Source organism: Nylanderia fulva, unplaced genomic scaffold (assembly GCF_048542155.1).
Source record: "Nylanderia fulva isolate GAGA-0341 unplaced genomic scaffold, ASM4854215v1 Scaffold11, whole genome shotgun sequence".
Lineage (NCBI taxonomy): Eukaryota > Metazoa > Arthropoda > Insecta > Hymenoptera > Formicidae > Nylanderia > Nylanderia fulva.
The window spans coordinates 2,748,384-2,768,530 of NW_028189302.1; the positions used below are offsets into that span (position 1 = coordinate 2,748,384).

The 20,147-nt window shown below is 32.3% G+C and overlaps 2 protein-coding genes across 10 annotated transcripts in view; one reads left to right on the forward strand and one right to left on the reverse strand.

Annotated features, from left to right (window-relative positions):
- Positions 1 to 10,396, forward strand: LOC114943068 (uncharacterized). Of its 6 annotated transcripts, none has more exons than XM_085486373.1 (6): positions 1 to 1,011; positions 1,661 to 2,982; positions 3,333 to 3,873; positions 4,041 to 4,248; positions 4,339 to 4,580; positions 7,942 to 10,396. In XM_085486373.1, exons 3-5 carry the CDS (start codon positions 3,530 to 3,532, stop codon positions 4,570 to 4,572), a joined length of 786 nt encoding a protein of 261 aa, XP_085342499.1. In that variant the 5' UTR covers positions 1 to 1,011; positions 1,661 to 2,982; positions 3,333 to 3,529; the 3' UTR covers positions 4,573 to 4,580; positions 7,942 to 10,396. The 6 variants fall into 6 exon arrangements, with proteins under 6 accessions (XP_085342499.1, XP_085342502.1, XP_029174481.1 ...); XM_085486376.1 differs by having other exon boundaries at positions 1,701 to 2,982; XM_029318648.2 differs by lacking the exon at positions 1,661 to 2,982.
- Positions 4,668 to 20,147, reverse strand: part of Nak (Numb-associated kinase) — an 18,071-nt gene continuing 2,591 nt past the window's right edge. The window contains exons 5-15 of one of the 4 annotated variants that reach the window (XM_029318629.2): positions 20,016 to 20,127; positions 19,731 to 19,934; positions 19,509 to 19,612; positions 19,134 to 19,266; positions 18,495 to 18,761; positions 18,126 to 18,342; positions 17,691 to 18,042; positions 16,988 to 17,141; positions 16,310 to 16,559; positions 15,932 to 15,979; positions 4,668 to 10,252 (exon numbers count right to left, since the gene is read on the reverse strand). In XM_029318629.2, the coding sequence (XP_029174462.1) occupies positions 7,983 to 10,252; positions 15,932 to 15,979; positions 16,310 to 16,559; positions 16,988 to 17,141; positions 17,691 to 18,042; positions 18,126 to 18,342; positions 18,495 to 18,761; positions 19,134 to 19,266; positions 19,509 to 19,612; positions 19,731 to 19,934; positions 20,016 to 20,127 (4,111 nt within the window). In that variant the 3' untranslated portion in view covers positions 4,668 to 7,982. Of the gene's footprint in view, positions 10,253 to 15,931; positions 15,980 to 16,309; positions 16,560 to 16,978; positions 17,142 to 17,690; positions 18,043 to 18,125; positions 18,343 to 18,494; positions 18,762 to 19,133; positions 19,267 to 19,508; positions 19,613 to 19,730; positions 19,935 to 20,015; positions 20,128 to 20,147 lie in introns of all 4 variants that reach the window. The other 3 variants (XM_029318630.2, XM_029318628.2, XM_029318626.2) reach the window with 3 other exon arrangements.

Sequence of the window (20,147 nt, forward strand, 5' to 3'; positions counted from 1 at the left end):
TTACATATAGATTTTAAGCGGCATGTGAAAACATTTATAATTAGTTATTTATAATTAGCACTCTAGAATATTACAAAACGTGACATTTCTTTATGATGTCTAAATATATTATATATAGATATATTATATATAATTATATAAAATTAAACTTTATTGTTAAATAGGCGAATATTCTATATATATGTATATATAAAAGAATATCTCTCTTATTAACTCAAATAATTTTTCGGACTAAAAAGACATTTATTGCCGGCACTACCGCCACTATATCTCTTTGCAAAATATATTCTATTAATTCAGATGATTTTTCAAATATTAAAGTTCGACGGTTCAAAATAAAATAAAATCATTACATGAAATTGGACGATGGCGCGCGCTTGTAATATGTTTTTTAATACGTTCGAAAAATCATCTGAATATATATATATATATATATATATATATATATATATATAAGCAGTTATCTCTTCATAAAATATATATAATCTACCAGACAATACAAGCGCGCGCTGCGAGGAAAAGCAATAACAATAAGCTTCGATATATGCGAGTATCGACTTATTTACATCCCTTTGTTAGAAAGGAATTTTTAATTAACAAAATAAAAAATTATCCTTGAAGACAGAGCATATATATATCGCACGCATGTGTGACAACAAGACATCGCGAGACATCGGTTAGTTTATTTTATCTGTCGGAATCTGCGATCGTTGTAGTAGACCGCAAAGAATATTTACGAAAGTATACGACTTATTTAAACAAGGCACACATGTGTGTATGTAATTCTTGCGCATACATCGTGATGTGCACAAGACGCAAAAGCCCAGCGGAAGTCGCGGAAGTAGTCGCTTCGAATCTTCTGACGCTGGCAGACGTGGATTCTATACAAGAGACAGTGTTAAAGTTGAAGAATGTAGTTAAGTCTTATAGTTAAGTCGCGATAAACTTATATAACACGATTTCCTATTTTTCTCACAATTAATCTCTTGACAGTTATCTGCTGTCCATCAGGTATACATAACAGAGTGTTTTTGCAAAAGAGGATAAGGTTGAAAACAAATTAATTTAAATTATATTAGAAAAAATTGGAGAATAGAAACCAGAATCGAATTTTTTTGAAAATTTGTGTCTTAATATATTTCTCAGAGCAATTTAATTAAAAAAAAATAAATAAAAACGTTTTATTTGCAAGAAAATTGTAAAGAAATTCGATTTCTCGAAAAAAATTCAATTTTTCGTTTTTTAATATGTATTTTTTGTTTTAGAAAAAAATTTAAATAAAAATTATTTTGTTCTTTTTTAATTAATTTTATTTATAAGAAAGAATATATAATTATATATATATATATATATATATATTTATGGAATGATTATAAAAGACATTTTATATGTTGCTTCTTTTCTCGAGAGAAGAAAAAAAAGAATATAATTAAGGAACTATTATTAATTCTATATATATAATCTTTCTCTCTTTTGTCAATTTTTTAGAAAGCACTCATGCTATTTTCGAATAGCACATATATATGTCACGTATATTACTTTCATCATTCACATTCCTCGTCGTCGTTTAAATGTCAATATTTAACTGCTTCCTATAAAAAGCAGGTAGTGATAATTAACTTTAATTAGCACCTCTGAATCTCTCTCTAACTCTGGCTAGTACAAGCTAGATAGAGAAGGACAAATTTTATTATCCCCAGTCGTCGCTAATCAACAGTAAAGTGCAGTCGTCCTTTCATTGTCAGTCAGTCAGCCAGACAGTCAGTCAGTCAGTCAGCCAGCTATCTTCGATTCTCGTACAGGTGCATATATGTAAATTATTTGGATTGTGTCGTAAGTGCTCTTATATTCTTTACACGTCGCGTTCCAGTTATTTGTTTACGTAGGTCGAGCTTGATTAATGACCCGACATAATGTACACTTCCCAAAAGCTTTCGTCATCCGCTTAATTTATAACAATTATTTATTGAGAAACTAGAACATGAAACGTATGCGAGCTTAAGTAAAAGAGATTGTTTTAGATTTGTTATTAAAAGAGATTAATTTTAGATTGTTTTCACTTTTGATTTTATGACTTTGCTAAAATCTTTGTAGCTTCTGTAAATGCAATGTTTCTCTTTCAAAATATCTTTTCTTATTGAAACATGTACGAAAAATAAATTTAAATAATTTAGTAACTTAGATTTTAACACATACAGTTTTGATTTCATACGAGTTCTAACAATGTTAGTTTTATATCTCGTTTAACTTTACTTAATTGATTCTCTGTAGATTTATAATATTTACTATAAAATAAACAGCGTGATGAATTACTGATTTAACTCATCAATTAAACTATCTTACAATTTTTGTATCAATTTTACAAATTATTTTACAAATTTTATCTTTAATTTACTGTTAAGTTATCATTGTGTATAAAAACATTTATTATTAAATCATAAAATATTTACTTATTCGCGAAATAAAAGACGTATTGCAACACTCTTATTTGAAAAAGTAAAGGATGATTATTAAGAGGCACACATAAAAGAGATACTAATTTAATATTTAAAATCAATATTAATTTGAAGAAAAAAATTTCTAAATAATTATAAATATATATATAGCAATTTAAATACACGCGAAAAATATTAAATTTTACGTAACGTTAATATATGTCACGTTAAATTATCTACAGCTGTGATGTTGCGAAACTTATATGATGAAGACACCGTGCATAGAACGGAATTCGGGCACAATGGAAAGAGGAAATCGGCGTTTAATCCGTTAAAAATAGATCTGTCGATGGTGTCTAACAAGGAGAAATACTAACTGAATATGAAAATATTTGTGTATTTTGCAGAGCCGCTTTGCGCGCTATTTTACGATCTCACACTACGAATTTTCGTGCCACATGTTTCCTGTCAAACGCAATAGCGAACTGTCACAATCTATTCTGAAATCTTATCAGAGAATTAAAAATTGGGAATCGAAAAATTTAAAGTAATTAAACATAAAAATGTTATTTAAAATCGATTTCTTAAGTCGTCAATAGTAAAATTTTTAAGGAGTTCTACTATAGAGAAGAAATGTTACAAAGCATGTATTAATAATATAAAAAACTTAAGTTCTTTTAAAAAAAATTACAATTTTCTCTTGTTTTTTTATAGTTTATAAAACTTGTCAATTTTAAGATTTCATCGATTTTCTTTATCATCTTCTACAATCATTAATTATTCACGAAAAGTATATTAATTTTTTCTTTCTATCCAAAATATGTATATATATTATTCCCCATGTTTTTAAGATAAAAAACTGATTTCAAAGTCTCATAAAAATCTTTTTTCTTTCAGATGAAATCAAATTTCGCATTTATTAATGTACAAGCTAATCGTTGAAATATGAAGGAAATATTTGTAGAAATGAGAAAATAAATATATCGCGTGCATGAAGCTTCTCTGCTGATTCCTCTTCAAGATCCGAGCGGATGGTCGGACGGTATTGAAAACTTTTAAAAAATTCTTTTCGAATAAATTGCGAGGCGGACATCATGAAGGCGAGACAAGCGGAATTATGGCTAGCGATGCTATACACAGGATCCATGGTGTTCTGCATCACGTCCGTCATATCGTTGGTGACAGTCTGGCAGCATTGGACATGGACATTGGACACTTGCCTTGACATCGATTGCGGCTGCATATTATATGGTACCAGCACATTTCGTACATTCCTCGGCGGCAATGTCAAGGTCTGTCATTTTGGTGCCTATGGTATCACGCCCATAATCCTGATTGCCATGTGTTTCGGCGGTTTTCATGGATACAGATGTTGCATCTACAAAAATCTGGATGATCCTAAGCAAATTAGCCGCAAGCGAACGCAGAACGAGGACAGGTACTTCGAATTTGTCTTCCATGCAGATTATGTAGGATTGAGTAATGTCTATATTTTGAAAATCTAAAGAAATAATTTTTTTATTAATTAAAAATTCTGAAAACTCTGTTATCATCTTTTATTTTTACATAATTTTACAATTATAATTTCTTAAATTCTTCTTCCAGAAACAATCTTAATGATCGGGTCGTCGTGGTCCACGTGAAAAGTAGAAGTGCTTTTAAACAATGGATGCCCACAGCTTTTTTTGCAGTGTTAATCTGCTGCCTATGTTTTGCCCACGCGGTCGTGATAACAGATGGCTATTATAATTCTTGCAATCAATACAGAAGACATCTCGTTGAAATATTGGGTTCGAGAGGCCGCGAAATTCAGGTAAAACGCATTTTATTTATCAAGTTTAACGTTTAACTCTCAGAAATATACAAGATTTAAAAAAATTGTCTATTTATTGTTTTATCGTAGGCGATTCATAACAGACTATCGTGCGGCGCAATTTTCGATTTCATGGATTATCTTCATCCGGATACCAACCATTGGACTCGAGGCAGCGAGATCAACACAGGAATAGCGCTCCAGCTTGCGATATCCATGAGTTGGTTCAACTTCTTCGCTTGGCTCGTCGCGTGCTTGATAAACTTCATCATGGCGAGAAAGAGGCTGCACGATTTAGGGGAAAAATTCTGCTGCTGTTGCTGAATTGTTCGGTAAAGTTAAATTGTAAAATTTAATAGAATTTTCGGGAAATATTTTGACCCCCCATATAAAGAGATGCATACAGGACATGTCGCGTGTATGATTGATAGTATTGACATTTTATTTATGCAATTTTATACAGAGACAGAGTGCTTTCGGTAGCTTTTTTTCTTCTTTTATATATCAAAAAATTAAAGACTCACTTTTCTTCCGCTGCCGTGGAAAATAATCGCATCCCTCTCTCGTATTCAAATATAATTGCTTTCTCTTTATACATTTTTTACACAATTTGCGTTACTATGTTACACATCGTGTGTACACACATTGGAACAATATTTTTGATCATTCTAAGAATAAAGGTTCGCATCTCATTAACTTAACGCATTCTTTATATATTAACTCTTTTTTTTTAAATACGATTTATAATGTTGCTATCATTGTATTATTATACAATTAACGAAAGATAAAGATGAATACTGTGTTATTGCAGGCAGTGACGAAAATTGAAGTGCAAACTAGTAAAGTATCCGTAAAACTTTTCGAGACATTCATATATATGTATATAATATATATTTCTCTTCCTATGTGTACATGAGGAAATCTATATAAATCAACGATAATAAATAACAGTATATGAAAATTAAAGAAGGAATGTATCACGTGTTTATCTACATTATATATCGTAGCCATAATAGAGACTTTATACAATCGAATTACATCGCTTTAGGACGTTAAAATGCTTGGTGTTTCTTAGCACCTAATTCGTACTATTTTATACACGGTGTATACAGAATGATAGAGTATTTTAAGGCTTGGAATAACAAAACATTTTTCTCGTATGTTCAGTAAATACATTCAAATCATTCGTGGACTTGTCAAATTCACTGGATCGAAATTTAATATTTAATTCTGTTCGCATAAATTATTCTTAGTTTTATATGTATGTGTGTGTGCTAGCATGAAGAAATCGCTTTTAATTCCCTATAGATTACACATATCTTTCACCTGATTATGTATAGGAACTAAACTGAAGACAACTTTTCAGATATACATTATATCCATTACATGTATAAACAATTGACTCTGTTTATTTTATATATATATATATATATATATTTAAATATATATATATATATATATATAAATATATATATATATACACATATACATATACATGTATATATAATACTAATCAGCTTTTGTATACTACACGACAGCAAAGACTGCAAGAGTTTGAACGCTACTTAATGAAGGAAGGCACCTAATCATACAAGCTAATATAGTATCTACAAATTATATTACATCTTTTTATATATGTATATATATAATATATGCATGAGTGTGCATGCATCAAAACACGCGTAAATTACAAACATTTCTTTTTTTTTATATAATATTGTCATATCTTTTTACATTGAACTAGATTGTAGATCTTCGATTATATAAAAGGCGCAGTATATTAGTAGAAGAACGTTTAGTTTAAATAGATTTCCAAAGTTACAAAATTCTGTGTGTATTAAATTCGTTCTCGCTAGAGAAGAATATCGAGAATAGTTTAACATATACAGATTCGATGCGAGAAAAGAAAATGAATATCAATATTTATAATGTTGTAGGATTAAATAGTCGCTTCTACTGTTCATACATTTTACTTTAACAGTCTCGATCGTGAAAAGGGCACAAGATTTCAAGTATTTTGGTTTTGAACAATTTCGCGCTATGAATCGTCAGCGAATTGTCAAATTTGCAAGCAAGAGATGTAATTGTCTTATACGATCTAAATGGTCAATCGAGACTATTAAACAACAAGTCAGTCTTACACGATAAGGCCAATTCTTTAGGCGAACCTGCTCGCTCTTTTTTTATGACAAATATTACAAATCACTCTTCGATACTAATATCTGCGCTTTTGCAATATCGAATTCTGTAAATTATGCATTACGTTAATTTTTCACAAGAAATACTCTGTGTGTGTTGCGATTTCTTTTTTTTTCTTTTTTCTTCAAGAGACTGTAAATATTGTGGTAAAAATTTTTTCTCCCCCTCAACGAGAAAATTTAGAGATTTTGCGAATTGCGTTTATAAGTATATATATATATGTATATATAGTTCAGATAACTTTTTTTTTAGAAAAATTGTTTTGTAAGAACTAGTATAGATTGTACTATTAGAAATCTACAAATTTTTAAAGTACAAACGTAGTGAAAAGACTTAGCTGCAAAAATAGATGCACAAGCTTTCTTTCTTTCTCTCTTTCTTTCCCTCTTTCCATCTCTTTATCTCTCTATCTATTTTTATCATTTTTTTTGGTATCGAGCTGCCAAGTTTCACAACCTGGTTTTTCACGTTAAAATACATGAGAAAGTATCTGTCGCTCGTTCTTCTCTTTTTTCCCTGTAAAGATCAACATTTTATTTCAATAACGTAAAGTCTTTTTTCTGATTTATCATTATTACCTGTCCTTTCTGTGTGTATAAATCTTCTAAAAATGCAAAAAGCAATTAAAAAATGTAGTATATATGAATTAATACTTTCCGACTTTAGTGTAAATCACCGATTTTATACGATCTACCACACACGTTTATCAGTTAGGCATGTATAAATATATTTGTTCACGCTGAATACCTTCTGATATAAACGTATGCAGTTAATTGTTGCTATCACATTACCTTATCGTTTGTGGAAAAAACACGCAACTATCGAGAAATAATAGTATATTCACGTTTATACATTTATATACTTTTTAAACGTACATTTTTATTTTCTTAATTTAATATTAAAATAATAAAAAAATATAAAAAAAGAAATATGTAATTATTTTTACGTGATTTAATTTAAGGCGAATTAAATATTTAAAAAATTAATAAAATATATTTTTCCTGTTATGATAAATTATTTATAGTAAATAAGATATATTTTATGTATAATAATTTTGTGTAACTATTTATAGAATATTATAATCTTTTATATATACTATAAAAGATTTATCGAATAAATTACGTTTCTCTTCGTTTCATATTTTTTCACAAACGCAACATGTCGAAAACAGATAATGTAAAATAGGCATAATTTCATTATATGTTCATTCTGTTGACAATTTTTCGTGCTTTCGGAAGGCAAATTGCCATAATACACGTTTCCTATGTATGTAAATATAAATACAACCTGTATGCGTCGTCAAAGATTTTACACATCTTTTTTTTACAAGATTAATATCTTGTTTCAGCTGTGTTTTTTAATAATTCGTAATAAAATTCCAGCCAATAAAAAAAGAAAAAACTTTGCAAATACAAGAACGACGTTCAATATCTCTCCACGATATCATGTCAATCAATCGTATCGCGTTGTATCAAATCTTTTTACCTGTTCCAGCGTTTCTGACAAGCGTGCCAGCTAGCCGGGACAGTCTCATCTCAGGTGAACGGGTTGCTCCGCCTCTTGAGCGATCCGAATCGCTTCTCCGACGCTTCGCGGATCACCTCGAAGGGCGCTACCTTGGTCCGTCCAGCTTGCCTCTCCTCGTTCTCGTCACTGGGAAAGTCCTCGAAGCTCATGTTGCTGAAGCCAGCGGTTGCGGCTGTGCTGCTCTTCTTGCCCTTGGGCGTCTTCTTGTGGTGACTCGTCGACTTGGTCTTGTGAGAAACCTTGTGCGTCGTCTGTAACACGTTGACGATGTCACCGTGGTTCTCGTCGATCAGATGATACTTGGACTTGTCCGACTTGGATGACTTCTCTTTCTTGTTATGCTTGGGAGTGTCATCATCCGCGACTACCAGGGGCTCGGGCGACATGGGCGAGATCATGTCGCACGTAATGTCCACCTTGGAGACGCTGTTGACCGCGTGCACGGTGATCCTGGCTGTGTGCGCGGTCGGTTGGATCATATAAGTGGGTGTAGGTTGCGACAGAGGCTGCGGCTGCGACGGTGGTGTCGGCATCAGATGAATGACGGTATTCTTCGGGGACTGCATGACACTGCTGACAGGTAACGTCGACGTGGTGGTCAACGCGTTAACGTTATCCACGTAGTTGGGCGACTGCGAAAGCGACAGAGATGTCGGACGCTGCTGTTGCTCGTTGATCTTCAGCGAGGCGAACTCGTCGAACGGGATTGACCCGAAGAGGTCCTTGGAAGGTTCATTGGAGGCTGAAAGTTCGTTCGAGTTCACCGTCACCTTCCCGTATTTCGATGTCGAAGCGATTGTGCTACTGGAGTGACTAGCGTAATAATTATCCGAGACCACGTTGTTGTGAGACGACTGCAGCTGAGGGACGCTGTAATCGATATAGGAAGAAGAAGAGGAGCCCACCGGACTCAGAATCGTCGGCTGAGCTGACGTCGAGTCGACATACGTGGATTGAACATTGTTGAAGGGATTGGTGAATCCACTGGGACTGAAGGGCGAGGAGCCGAAGAGATCCTTTTCCGCGTCCTCCTGCTCTTCTTCCTCCTCATCCTCCTCCTCCTCTTCAGCAATGCCGACACGAGGGTTGCTCTTGACCGAGGACGTTTGAACGACGCTCGATTGACGAGGAAAGGATGACGATTCCTCGTAATAGATAGTTTTGTTATTCGCGATGCTTTTCGAATACTTGCAGGACAAAGTGGTGGGCCTCGGTGGCGGAAGCGCCGTCGTTTTACTCTCTATTATATCCGCGAACACCACTTCCGGAAGGGGCGAACTGGAGATAGGCGTCACCAGATTCGAATTACGAGGCGAATTCCTCACGCTGCCGCTAGGATCGACGTTCTTGGACTCGCTCTCGCGACTATCGCTGCTCTTTCTGGAGCTGCTGGACCGTGGGAATGGCGCCAAAGCGAACACGTCGTTCTCCACCTTCCAGATACCGTTTTGGATCAGGGATTTGGACTTGTCATCGTTGTTATCGTCAGACGAGCTGTCACCGTTGTTGAAGAGCAACGGTTTAGACCCGTATTGATGTCGCACGAAGGGATCCCCGTGCGATTGTTCTGGCTTGGACTCGGGATCCAGTTCGTCGTCCAGCAGAAGCGGTTTCTCACCGTACTGATGACCCACGATCGGATCCGCGTCGATGGTCGGTAGCTGTTGCGCCTGTTGCTGGCGATAGTGATGCTGCCTCCTCGGCCTCTTCATCCTGTAGTCGTCCTCGTGAGTCGCCACGGACTCGCATTCCGCGTGATAAGCAGAACTACCGCATGTCCGCACGCTCTCGGAGATGGTCTCGTCGTGGCGCTTGCCCCGTTTGTCGCCATCACCGTCCTCGTTCTCCTCCCCGTCCTCGTCGTTTCCCTCCTCCTCGTCGTTCATCGCCCGCAGGTCGCTGGCCGAGCCGATCGAGTCGTCCGACTCGTAATCCACGTTCTGCGCGTTGCTGTTGTCCGCGTTCTCGCGTTGTTGGGCCGCGACTCTTCTCTTGCCGCGGCTCAGCACGTTCTTCACCCGCCGCCTCGTCTTCCTGGCTCGCTCCTTCGGACCCATCCTCTTCCCGTCGCTGTCGCTGGACACCTCGTCGGCGTTGAACGCCAGCTTCTCGTACTTGGAACGATCCTCCGCGGGCGCGCGAACGAACGGTGGCGAGACAGGACTGGACTCCGTGATCAGGGACGCCTCGTCGTCGACACCTCCGACGACTCCGCTGCCGACGTGCTCCAGCCCGGAGTTGTTCCACTGCGTCCCCAGAGGCACCCTGGTCGATTTGCCTGCAAAACAGAACGTCGCAGAACGATTATCGTCCAATTAATCGTAGACCAGAGTCTCGATATAATGGATCCTTATAGGACTTGAAAATTAGTTCAGCATATAATGAATCTGTTATTACCAATACACATTGCCGTACTTACCTATATTGTGTTTTTTATACTTTGTCAAATTTTGTCAAAGGAACAAGGAATTCGCGTGACAATAATTTTATAATTAAAGTTCTCTTAAATGCTACGCAAAGTATTTAGATTTACGTGATCTATAGTAATATAAAATCTGTTGCATAGATTTATATATGTATATAAATATATAAAATCTACGATATGCCTATTTTATAATAGAGAAATTTTAATCGCAATTCATAAAAAAATTGTAAAAATAAGGACACTTTATACGAAATATCGCAAAGATATTTTACACAAGTTTCTTATTAATAAATAACATATATTAATGTAATATTAATGCAGCAAAATTTAAATTTTTGCATATAATTAATATAAAATTATATCCATAATAAAATTATTCATTATTTCTTTAGTTTCTCTATTTACTATATAATATGTTATATATATAAAATAATTTTTCTGTAAATTGTATCAGCAAAAATTTTGCTTTTAATAATTATAAATTGAAGTATTTTAAAATCTCATAAATATTTATAGATTTAGTACTGATAAGGCGTAATACATTTATCATCTACAGAAGAAAAAGACCCAGAAGAAATAGGATATCTGATTAGGTCTGCTGCAGGTCTATATGCTCTATCGAAATACGATGTGCATTGATATTTTACAATCTTACTCTAATGAATCTCGGGAAAAGATAACGTAGTTAAATCTTCTCGACATGAAGAAAGTGATACACAATAGATAATTTTTTTAAAATTTAAACTAGTAAGTTAGTACACCGCCACCAATAGGTCTGGAACAGTCCTAATCAGATTCAGGGGGTTAAGGATAAGTGTGCCGAAAAACGCAGTAATGCTCTGAGTGAATAGCAACAATAAGCTCATTCGAACCCATCGCGAGAATTACGCATATCTTTCGTCAAATTATCCCTATAGATATTATATTCATTCGTGCGTGGGGAAACAAAGTATTGCTGCGTTTTACTGTGCCACAGAGTAGCATTTAGAAGAAACAAATACTCCGTATGCTAATTTACATTTTTATTGCTGCAACATTATTTGTCTTAATACAGCCGAGAGAAAGATGTACTGTCCAAGATAGATTTGTCAGCCCCCTATAGTGCTCTCTCTCTCTCTCTCTCTCTCTTGAGATTCAAAATTATTTCTCTCATTTTCATATAAGTATCGCTACAGAGGCCACAAGGAGAAAAGCATGCTTATACGTTCGACGATGACGAATAGATAACAAGTTTCTTTTTCACGATACGTCGCAACTTAACTCGCCGTATAATTAAAAAAAAAATTCGAGATGGCACACATTATTATTATTATTATTTTATTATTATTATTATTAGAGACACCATGGGAGGCAAACAAAGCAGGACTAGAGATACAAAGAAAGAAGATTCCTTAAACGTAAGTGGTTCAAAATGAAACCTAATCTCTATATGCCTCCCAAACTCATTAGGTTGTTCCAGACATTGGACTGATAAGTATAATTGTTCGTAATTTTTTTTCTCTCACAGAGAAATAAGCACATTTATCGTCAATTGTCTCCGCCTTTTGACACATTCCCTGAACACTTTATGATACTTATTACATGTTCAGGAAGATGAAATAATAATATATTACGGCGGTAATATTTCTGTGGTAATACTACTAGTGCTACTGAAGAAGACATTCTGATTTCGCTTCACTTTATACATTGTACAAAATTAAATCTGCGATGAAATTTTAAAAAGAAAAAAAAGAACAACAGATAAATTATCAATCTGTGCCTTTATATCTAAATGATTACTTCGCTTCCTATATGAAAATTCCATTAAAAGGAATAACAATTATATAACAAGTATGTACAATGTTCAATAATGCCTACAATATTCTTTACATCGTAAGATATGTTTCCGATACAAATAATTAACGCACACGTGACAAGTATTTGAGACAAATATGCGAAAGAAAAACACAATACAGAAATCGTGATTTTTTTTACATTTTTCAATAAGATAAAATGATGTAATTTTTCGATTACTTCTACGAATATTACAGAGATTTTTATTAATTACTTTAAGAAGTTAAAATTACATCATTTTATCTTAAGATTTGTGATGCGAGCCAAAAAAATATAAACAGAGAAATGTTAGTTATATCAAAGAGAAACCCACAAATTAGCAAACGCCGTGTGAAAGCGGTGTAAAATGAAATGCTATAAGGGATGAACAAAAAACAGAGAGAGAGAGAGAGAAAGAGAGAGAAAGGAAAAGAAGAAAGAGTCAAAGTAAAAGAAGTGAGGATAAGGAGAAGATTGAGAAATAAAAAAAAATAATTATTTGCCAGTCACTGTAGTATTACCATCGCGCAGGATACAATCTTGCGATTTTTATATATAATAATCCTTTTATGCACATGTCTTATATACGGAGTGGTGAAAAAGAATAAAATATTTTAAGGGAATGTAGTATGTCCAAAAACAAGTCAAAAAGTCTTAATAAATATTAGAGTCCGTACGTTTAAACCCGTGGTAAAACCCTTTTCGAAATATTTTTATTTTTTTTTATATAGTTACTTTTTTATTTTTTGTTTTAAATTTTTATTTTTACTATTAATCTTATTTTTTTATTATTTTAGTAATGTAAATACAAGGTAAATTAAATTATATGAGATATATTGCAAGATATCTCAAAAATGGCTCATTTGCTCATTAAGACTTTTTAACTCATTTTAAGACTAAAAATACCCTTAAAATATTTATCGTTTTTTTCAACATCCTGTATATATATATATATATATATATATATATATATTCACATGTGTTTACGCATTGCGAGAGGAATTGTTTTGTGAGAAGGAAAGGTCTGCGTACTCCATATTTACCAAAAAATAAATCATTAATGTTCTCTAAACTTACACGCGACCCTTGAGTTATATTAATCGCATCGTGTTGGAAATACTTGAAACCTATTCTTCTCACCTTTTTATGCTATATAATATAATCATTATAGCACACATAATATACGTTTGCACGTATGTAAGCACATACATATATACACACATTATATACATGTAAATGTATATATGTATATGTGTATATATATATATATATATATATATATATATATATATATATATATATATATATATATATGCATTTGAGTAGGACAAAATAGTGTACCGAAACTTTGTGTATATTACATAATATATAACATAATTTTTCAATTTATATATATATATATATATATATTTGTTCATTTATATTTATGTGTGTATATTTATACGTAATTTTGTTCCTTTCTTCTATCGATACATCAACTTTATTTCGTACGAAAACACTAAAAATAAAAGCTAATCCTGCACTTTGTGCGCTACATATGTACTGTAGGAACATCTATTATAAAGTTGAAGACAAAATTTCTTGTCATAATATGCTTCGTCATAATTTCAACAATATTCAATAATTGTCATAACATAATAATCAATATATATATATCATATTTCAAATCTAATATTCGATGTATTAGCCTTACGTTGTAACTTCCTATTTGAGGTAAGTAGAAGTTAATATATGTAATTTACTGGTAAAATGTAATTTACCATTCCTTTCGCGTAATTGAGCATAACTGAGCATCACAATCACTTTCTCGCAGATAAACTAAAAAATAAAGTTTCAATTATAGCTTTATCGAAAAAAATTGTCTTAAACATTTTGCAATATTTATAAACAAAAATATCCCATGATATTTATGAACACAATCTTAATAAACGTACTTTAATAAACAAAACTAAAAATTTAGATTAACAATAAGTTTAAATGTGATCACACAATCTTTTGTAAGTAATATTATAGGCATATATATGAATAAAAAAATAATGTCTTTCAAATCTATTTCATAATTGTTCGTAGATTACATTTCTCTTCATCAATTGTCTGCTCTATTATATAATTAATAGATATGATTTATATACATATACATATATATATATATATATATATATATATATATATATATATTCAAATTAACAAGCATAATATAATATATTTTTAAAAATTATCGATTAAACAAAGAGCATTCTTTACTTTTATTTTTTTGTACAAGTAGCAACGTTTAAACATTGTAACTTATCACACATCTTTGGTAAATTTGATCAATCGTAGTATAGAGAATCCCATTAATTAATCTATTTAGATAAACATGATTTTAAAAAGGAATTTGTCTCTTTAATTAAATTTAACAGAACGATGCGATGATATGACCAACATTATCAGCCGTACGTGATTATGTATTGTATCACAAATATCAAGTTTTGCATTGTAATACTAATTAAATCGGGAGAAGAAACACCGGTATTTTACATAATACGTTGAAATACTATATTCCTCTCATCACGTTACTCAACCGTCTCTATATAAAAATTAAGATCTTCTTTTATGTACATGAAAGTGCACAAAAGCATATAACATGCTGACAGTATTATTTTCAGCATTTATCTACAGCTATTGTCCACAAACATTGTATGTAAATACACTGTTATTTGTACACAATCCTATTCGATGGTTATTGTGGCACCAATCAAAATAATGCAATTTGAAAAAAGAAAAAAATGGAAATATTGAAATAGAGATTACTTTTTAATTTTAAAGATACTTTTACCTAATATTGAATGAAACGTTCCTTACATTTCTTATTGACCCACATTTCTGCATTATTACATTTCGAAAATGCATGTAAACTGTGCTGAATGTCTTATAATTTTCATGAGTCTCATAATTCTACAAGAGAATATCTTACAATCGTAATATAGAATCCTAAGAATAATTTTGTCATGAAATTAAACTAAAAAAGTAAATGTAATATTATGCGATTAAAATAAACAATAATCAAATTCAATCTCATTAAATAAAAAATGTGATTTCCATAAATCCATACTTGTATAATACATTTAATCTTTCTAAGAAAATTTTCGTACTTATCTCTTATATATAAAGCTAGGGGTAAACTGGTGTTATTTTTTTCTTTTAAAAACGGTCTCAGTTGTATACCAAGATTACTTCTAGCACGTTTTTTTTATAAAACAATTTGGCGACACCCAGTAAGTTAAATATAATCAATAATTAATTATATGATTAATTTAATTACAATATTTATATCAGTCTAAAGCTTATCTCAATATAAAAGGTAAATATATATACTATACATCCAATTTATAAAAAAACTCTATAATATATTCAACAATATGTACAAAAGACAATAGTAAATCAATCTCATTTCTTATTTCTTTTTAAATGAGCAGTTTTTTTCAAAACTTATCATTTGATAAGCTAAATTCTCACTGACGAAGTTCTTTGGTATACATTGCTGAGACTCGTTGAAAACGACGAAAGACAATGGTTATAACTACAGCTTCAAATCTCGTATAGCGATGATTTGGCAAAAAGTAAGAAACCAAGTATTAAAGTAGCGACTTTTAAATCAAGATAGATTAATAGATTAATATAGGAGCAGTGGAAGAGAAATGGTAATAAGGACAATGTAAGAAGGATTTTATGCATTACCTCCAGCGATAGCAGCAGTCTTTGACCCCATTTTATTCTTCTTTCCTGCTTAAAGAAATAATTAGAACGTCAATACACAGATACACTTCAGTCTTGTATTATTAAATTTCATGTTTGTATTAATTTTGACTACAGGGTGTCTACTCAAATTTAAATATTGCAAATGCAATATGTTAAACATATATTCTTTAAGTGCTAAATAAGAGTAAAATTATCAAAGGGCAATTTTTAAAAATTTCCCTGAATCTTAATCAAATTGCATGAGAATTTCCTGAGTTTTCAAAGTAAAACAAAATTCCCTGAGAATACCAGGTTTTCAAGGTTTTTCCTGAGAGTATACACCCTGGACTAATAACTAGAATCTTAATGAGCACTTACTTGGCAGGCTAAAGGGCGCAGATTCAAAGGGATCCTCTGGTAATTCTGTATATGTCATAACGAGACTTTCGCGACTTTTTACTCCGCTGATACTTGTATTGCTCCCTCTTCTTATTTTGTCAAATTCAGCACCGAAAATGTGATCTTCCGTTAACTGATTAAAAGGTTGTACGTCTTCAAATGGATTCCACGCGGCCACATCCGCACTCAATGATCGTCCTTCCGATCCCATTAGGCTCGAAAGTTCGCCCTGATAAAGGTGCAAGTTTTTTCAGTATTAACTCAAATATTTTCGAATTTACTTGGAGACTGTAAGAGTATCGTTAATGAGATGATGCAGTGCATAAAAACAAAATATAATTATAAACATATAAAAACTAAATTCTAAATATATCTAGAAATAAAATTAAATATTTCATAAAACTAAATATTTTATATTTCATATTTATGCGATAATTTTGCTAAGAAAAAATTATTTTTCTTTTGTGCTAGATCACTGTTCGAGGTTTAGACTTTTTTCTTTCTCGTTACATTTCTTGCATAAAATAAAATATAATTTTAGATTATAGCAAATAGGGGCAAATTAAAATACAAAATAAATATGATTCAAGCGGAAATTGAAATCATTTAACAAAAATAAAAATAAAACTGTGCGCTTCGTGTACTTACAACACGTACATGCGAGGCACTAGTTGCTATACAAGGCCTTGTATCACTCGGAAGTTCGGGAGGTGTAGCCGCATCATCGGAACGCGGCTTAACAGAAGCCTCGTATGGAGCTAAGAATTGATTGGTTTCAGTTGCAAACGCTCTGTGAACATCGAAATGGCCACTGTAATATAAATAAAAAGATTTTGACAAAACAAAAACAAAAAAAATTTTTGGAAGTAAAAATATAAGTATAAATAAATTTCTCAAAACTCTTTTTCAATATTAATTTAAAAAAAGTTCATCGATTTCCTAATTGCTGCAAATTTTTATAAAAGTTGCAAATATAAAAATATAACTAAAAAGCTCTGATATATAAAGTCAGATAAAAAATTAGGCATAACAAACTTATTTTTAAATTTAATTAATTTGCAAAATAAAGAAGAATTTAAAAATGAGTTTGTTGTACTTAATTTCTGCGTTTGGCTCTTGTTAACCTGTTTCTTAGTTGAATTTGTAATGATATAATGATATAAAATGATGTGATATAAAAAGTAAATAAATATATATTATAAAAGTATATATACATGTATATATAAAATAAATTTAAAAATATATATAATTATATATAAAAAAAACAAAAAATATATATAATTCATATATAGCGCGTAAATATTATATACATAGTAGTAAAATACATATTTTATTTTGATAGCAAAATAGGCTTACTTACTTATTAAAAGCACTTGTATCGCTGACGTTTCTCCTGTGCCGAGAGGACGACAATGTCGGACTGTCAGGAGGAGATATGCTCGAGCTTATATTTTGACTTAAGCTTTCCGTTTTATTAACCGGTTTTGGTAAAGCTGGCGGTGTCAGTTGCGTCGGTGGAGTTGCTTTATTAGGCCCCGTTGAAATCGACAATTTCGACGGTAGTGAAGCGACAGGCGGATATTTGGACGATGACGGGTAACTAGGATTAGATAGTTTTGGGAGGATTTTGCCAGGTTTAGGAGCAACGGGAGGTGGAATTTTGGTAGGTGGCGGCATCGCCGCCGCATCGTCTTTGAACGGATCCGGATACCCTGTAGAAGATAACAATGTGTTAAAAAAAGCTACTTAATCATCTTTACTTTTTGCTCTTTGTTTATAACTCAGACCTATGTACCTGATGATGGAAATAGAGCCTCCAAATTTTTCTCATTGACATTTGGCCTCGCATCGTGTTGCCGCGAATCAAAATAGAATGCATTCTTATCCTGAACAGTAACAGGTGACTGTTGAGTCAGAGGAGAATGACTGATCATCGGGCTCTGAGATGGTTGTCCTTGCGATGGCTGGCCAAAAGGAACATTCTGATTAGGGGTGCAGACGTGCGGCGATACCTGACATAAGACAGAATAATTATATTAAAGATCGCACAAGTCGACAAAAAATATCTAAACGTTTCTGTACATTTCACGTTATCGGGAGACATGTAATCGAGAATTATAATTGAGATAAATTATATTACATTTAATTATCATTATAATTTTACCTGAACATAAGAGATAGAATTTCCCGGTGTATTTTGCCCGGTCTGATTTCCTTGGCCTGATATCTGCCCTACAATTTGACCGCTCAAACTGATCGGTCCCGTGCTAACAGCTTGTCCCTTCGGTCTCTGTCTCGGAGTCACAGATGTGCCCTCGACCGTCGTCGCTATAGGTACAGGCTTTGGAGTTTTGACAGATGCCGATCTCTTAATATTCTCAGATTCCATGAGCGGACACGGTAATGACTCTATCGTCGGCGTAGGGACTTTCTATAAGAATAAAAATGAAAAATTATTATAAATTATAAAATAAAATTTAGTACATAAAATTATATGATGTAAAATTTATAAAATTTATTTAAATAAATTATAAATTATTTATTTTTAATTATACGTGTATATAATTTATTTATATAAATATTAATTAGTATTTTAAAAATATTTATATTAATTATTATTTATACTGTAAAAAAATTGTTAACTTGACTAAATCTTTCCACTAAATCACTATATTAATATATTACATTTAATTTAAATATTGTTATATGTTCAATTAACAAAATAATATTTAGTTAAAAGGTTTAGTCAAGTTAACAAATTTTTTTTACAGTGTATAAATTAAAAATATTGTGACTCACGTACATGTAAATTCTGCACAGGGCTCTCTTTACCCTGAATTTGAAAAGCAATCACAGAAACTTGATAAATGTCAGGACGTAGATCGGGGTCTGGCTCAAGCATATACCGAATCAAACAATGGAGGGCCTTGCTATATCTGCAACATGAAAATTATTTATTGTTTTATATGTCTCTCTATTATATATGCATATATATATATATTTTATATATAATATATATTGATACATATAATATATACATTTATAAAAATAAATCCATTTTCTTAATATACACACATATATTATATATAGTACTACACGATTCATATATTATATTTTTATCATTTAGTTAAAAATTGATAAAATTTTTATATTAAAAGTTGTGTAATTTTTCACGTACCTTGAATTATCCGGTATAGTGAAATTTCCAGATTGTATAGCAAGTGTGCTTTCGCCAAACGGTAGTGTGAAAAAACAAAGTTTATACAGCAGACATCCTAAAGCCTGAAAGAGAATCGTCAAACACTCGTTTAGGTTTATTTTTAATTTACATTATAATAAGGCAATATGATAAATAGTATTATATAAGTGATATTTAAACGAGATAGACAATATAAGCTACCCATATGTCCGCCTTCGTAGTGATAGGTTTTCCGCAGTACATATCAACCATTTCGGGTGCTCTATAACTTAATGTGGTATATTTCTTGATCTCCTCCTCAACTACTGCGGCACCGTGGACGCTGGGATTAAGAACCTTCCCCGTCGCGGATCCGAAATCACATAGAACATAATGACCGCTGTCAGCGAGCAGTATATTTTCCACCTATCGCCAGTCAATTAAATAACAATTCAGTATATAGTACAACAGATGATAGCGTTATATAACGTTCATTAAATAGTTCACCTTGAGATCTCTATGAATTATGGGAGTTTGACAATGATGCAACCGAGACACGGCTTCACAAACGTCGCAAAAAATTTGTAAAACTTCCGATTCACTGAAACCTGTTTGCAACCTGGAAAATAAGATGTTAAT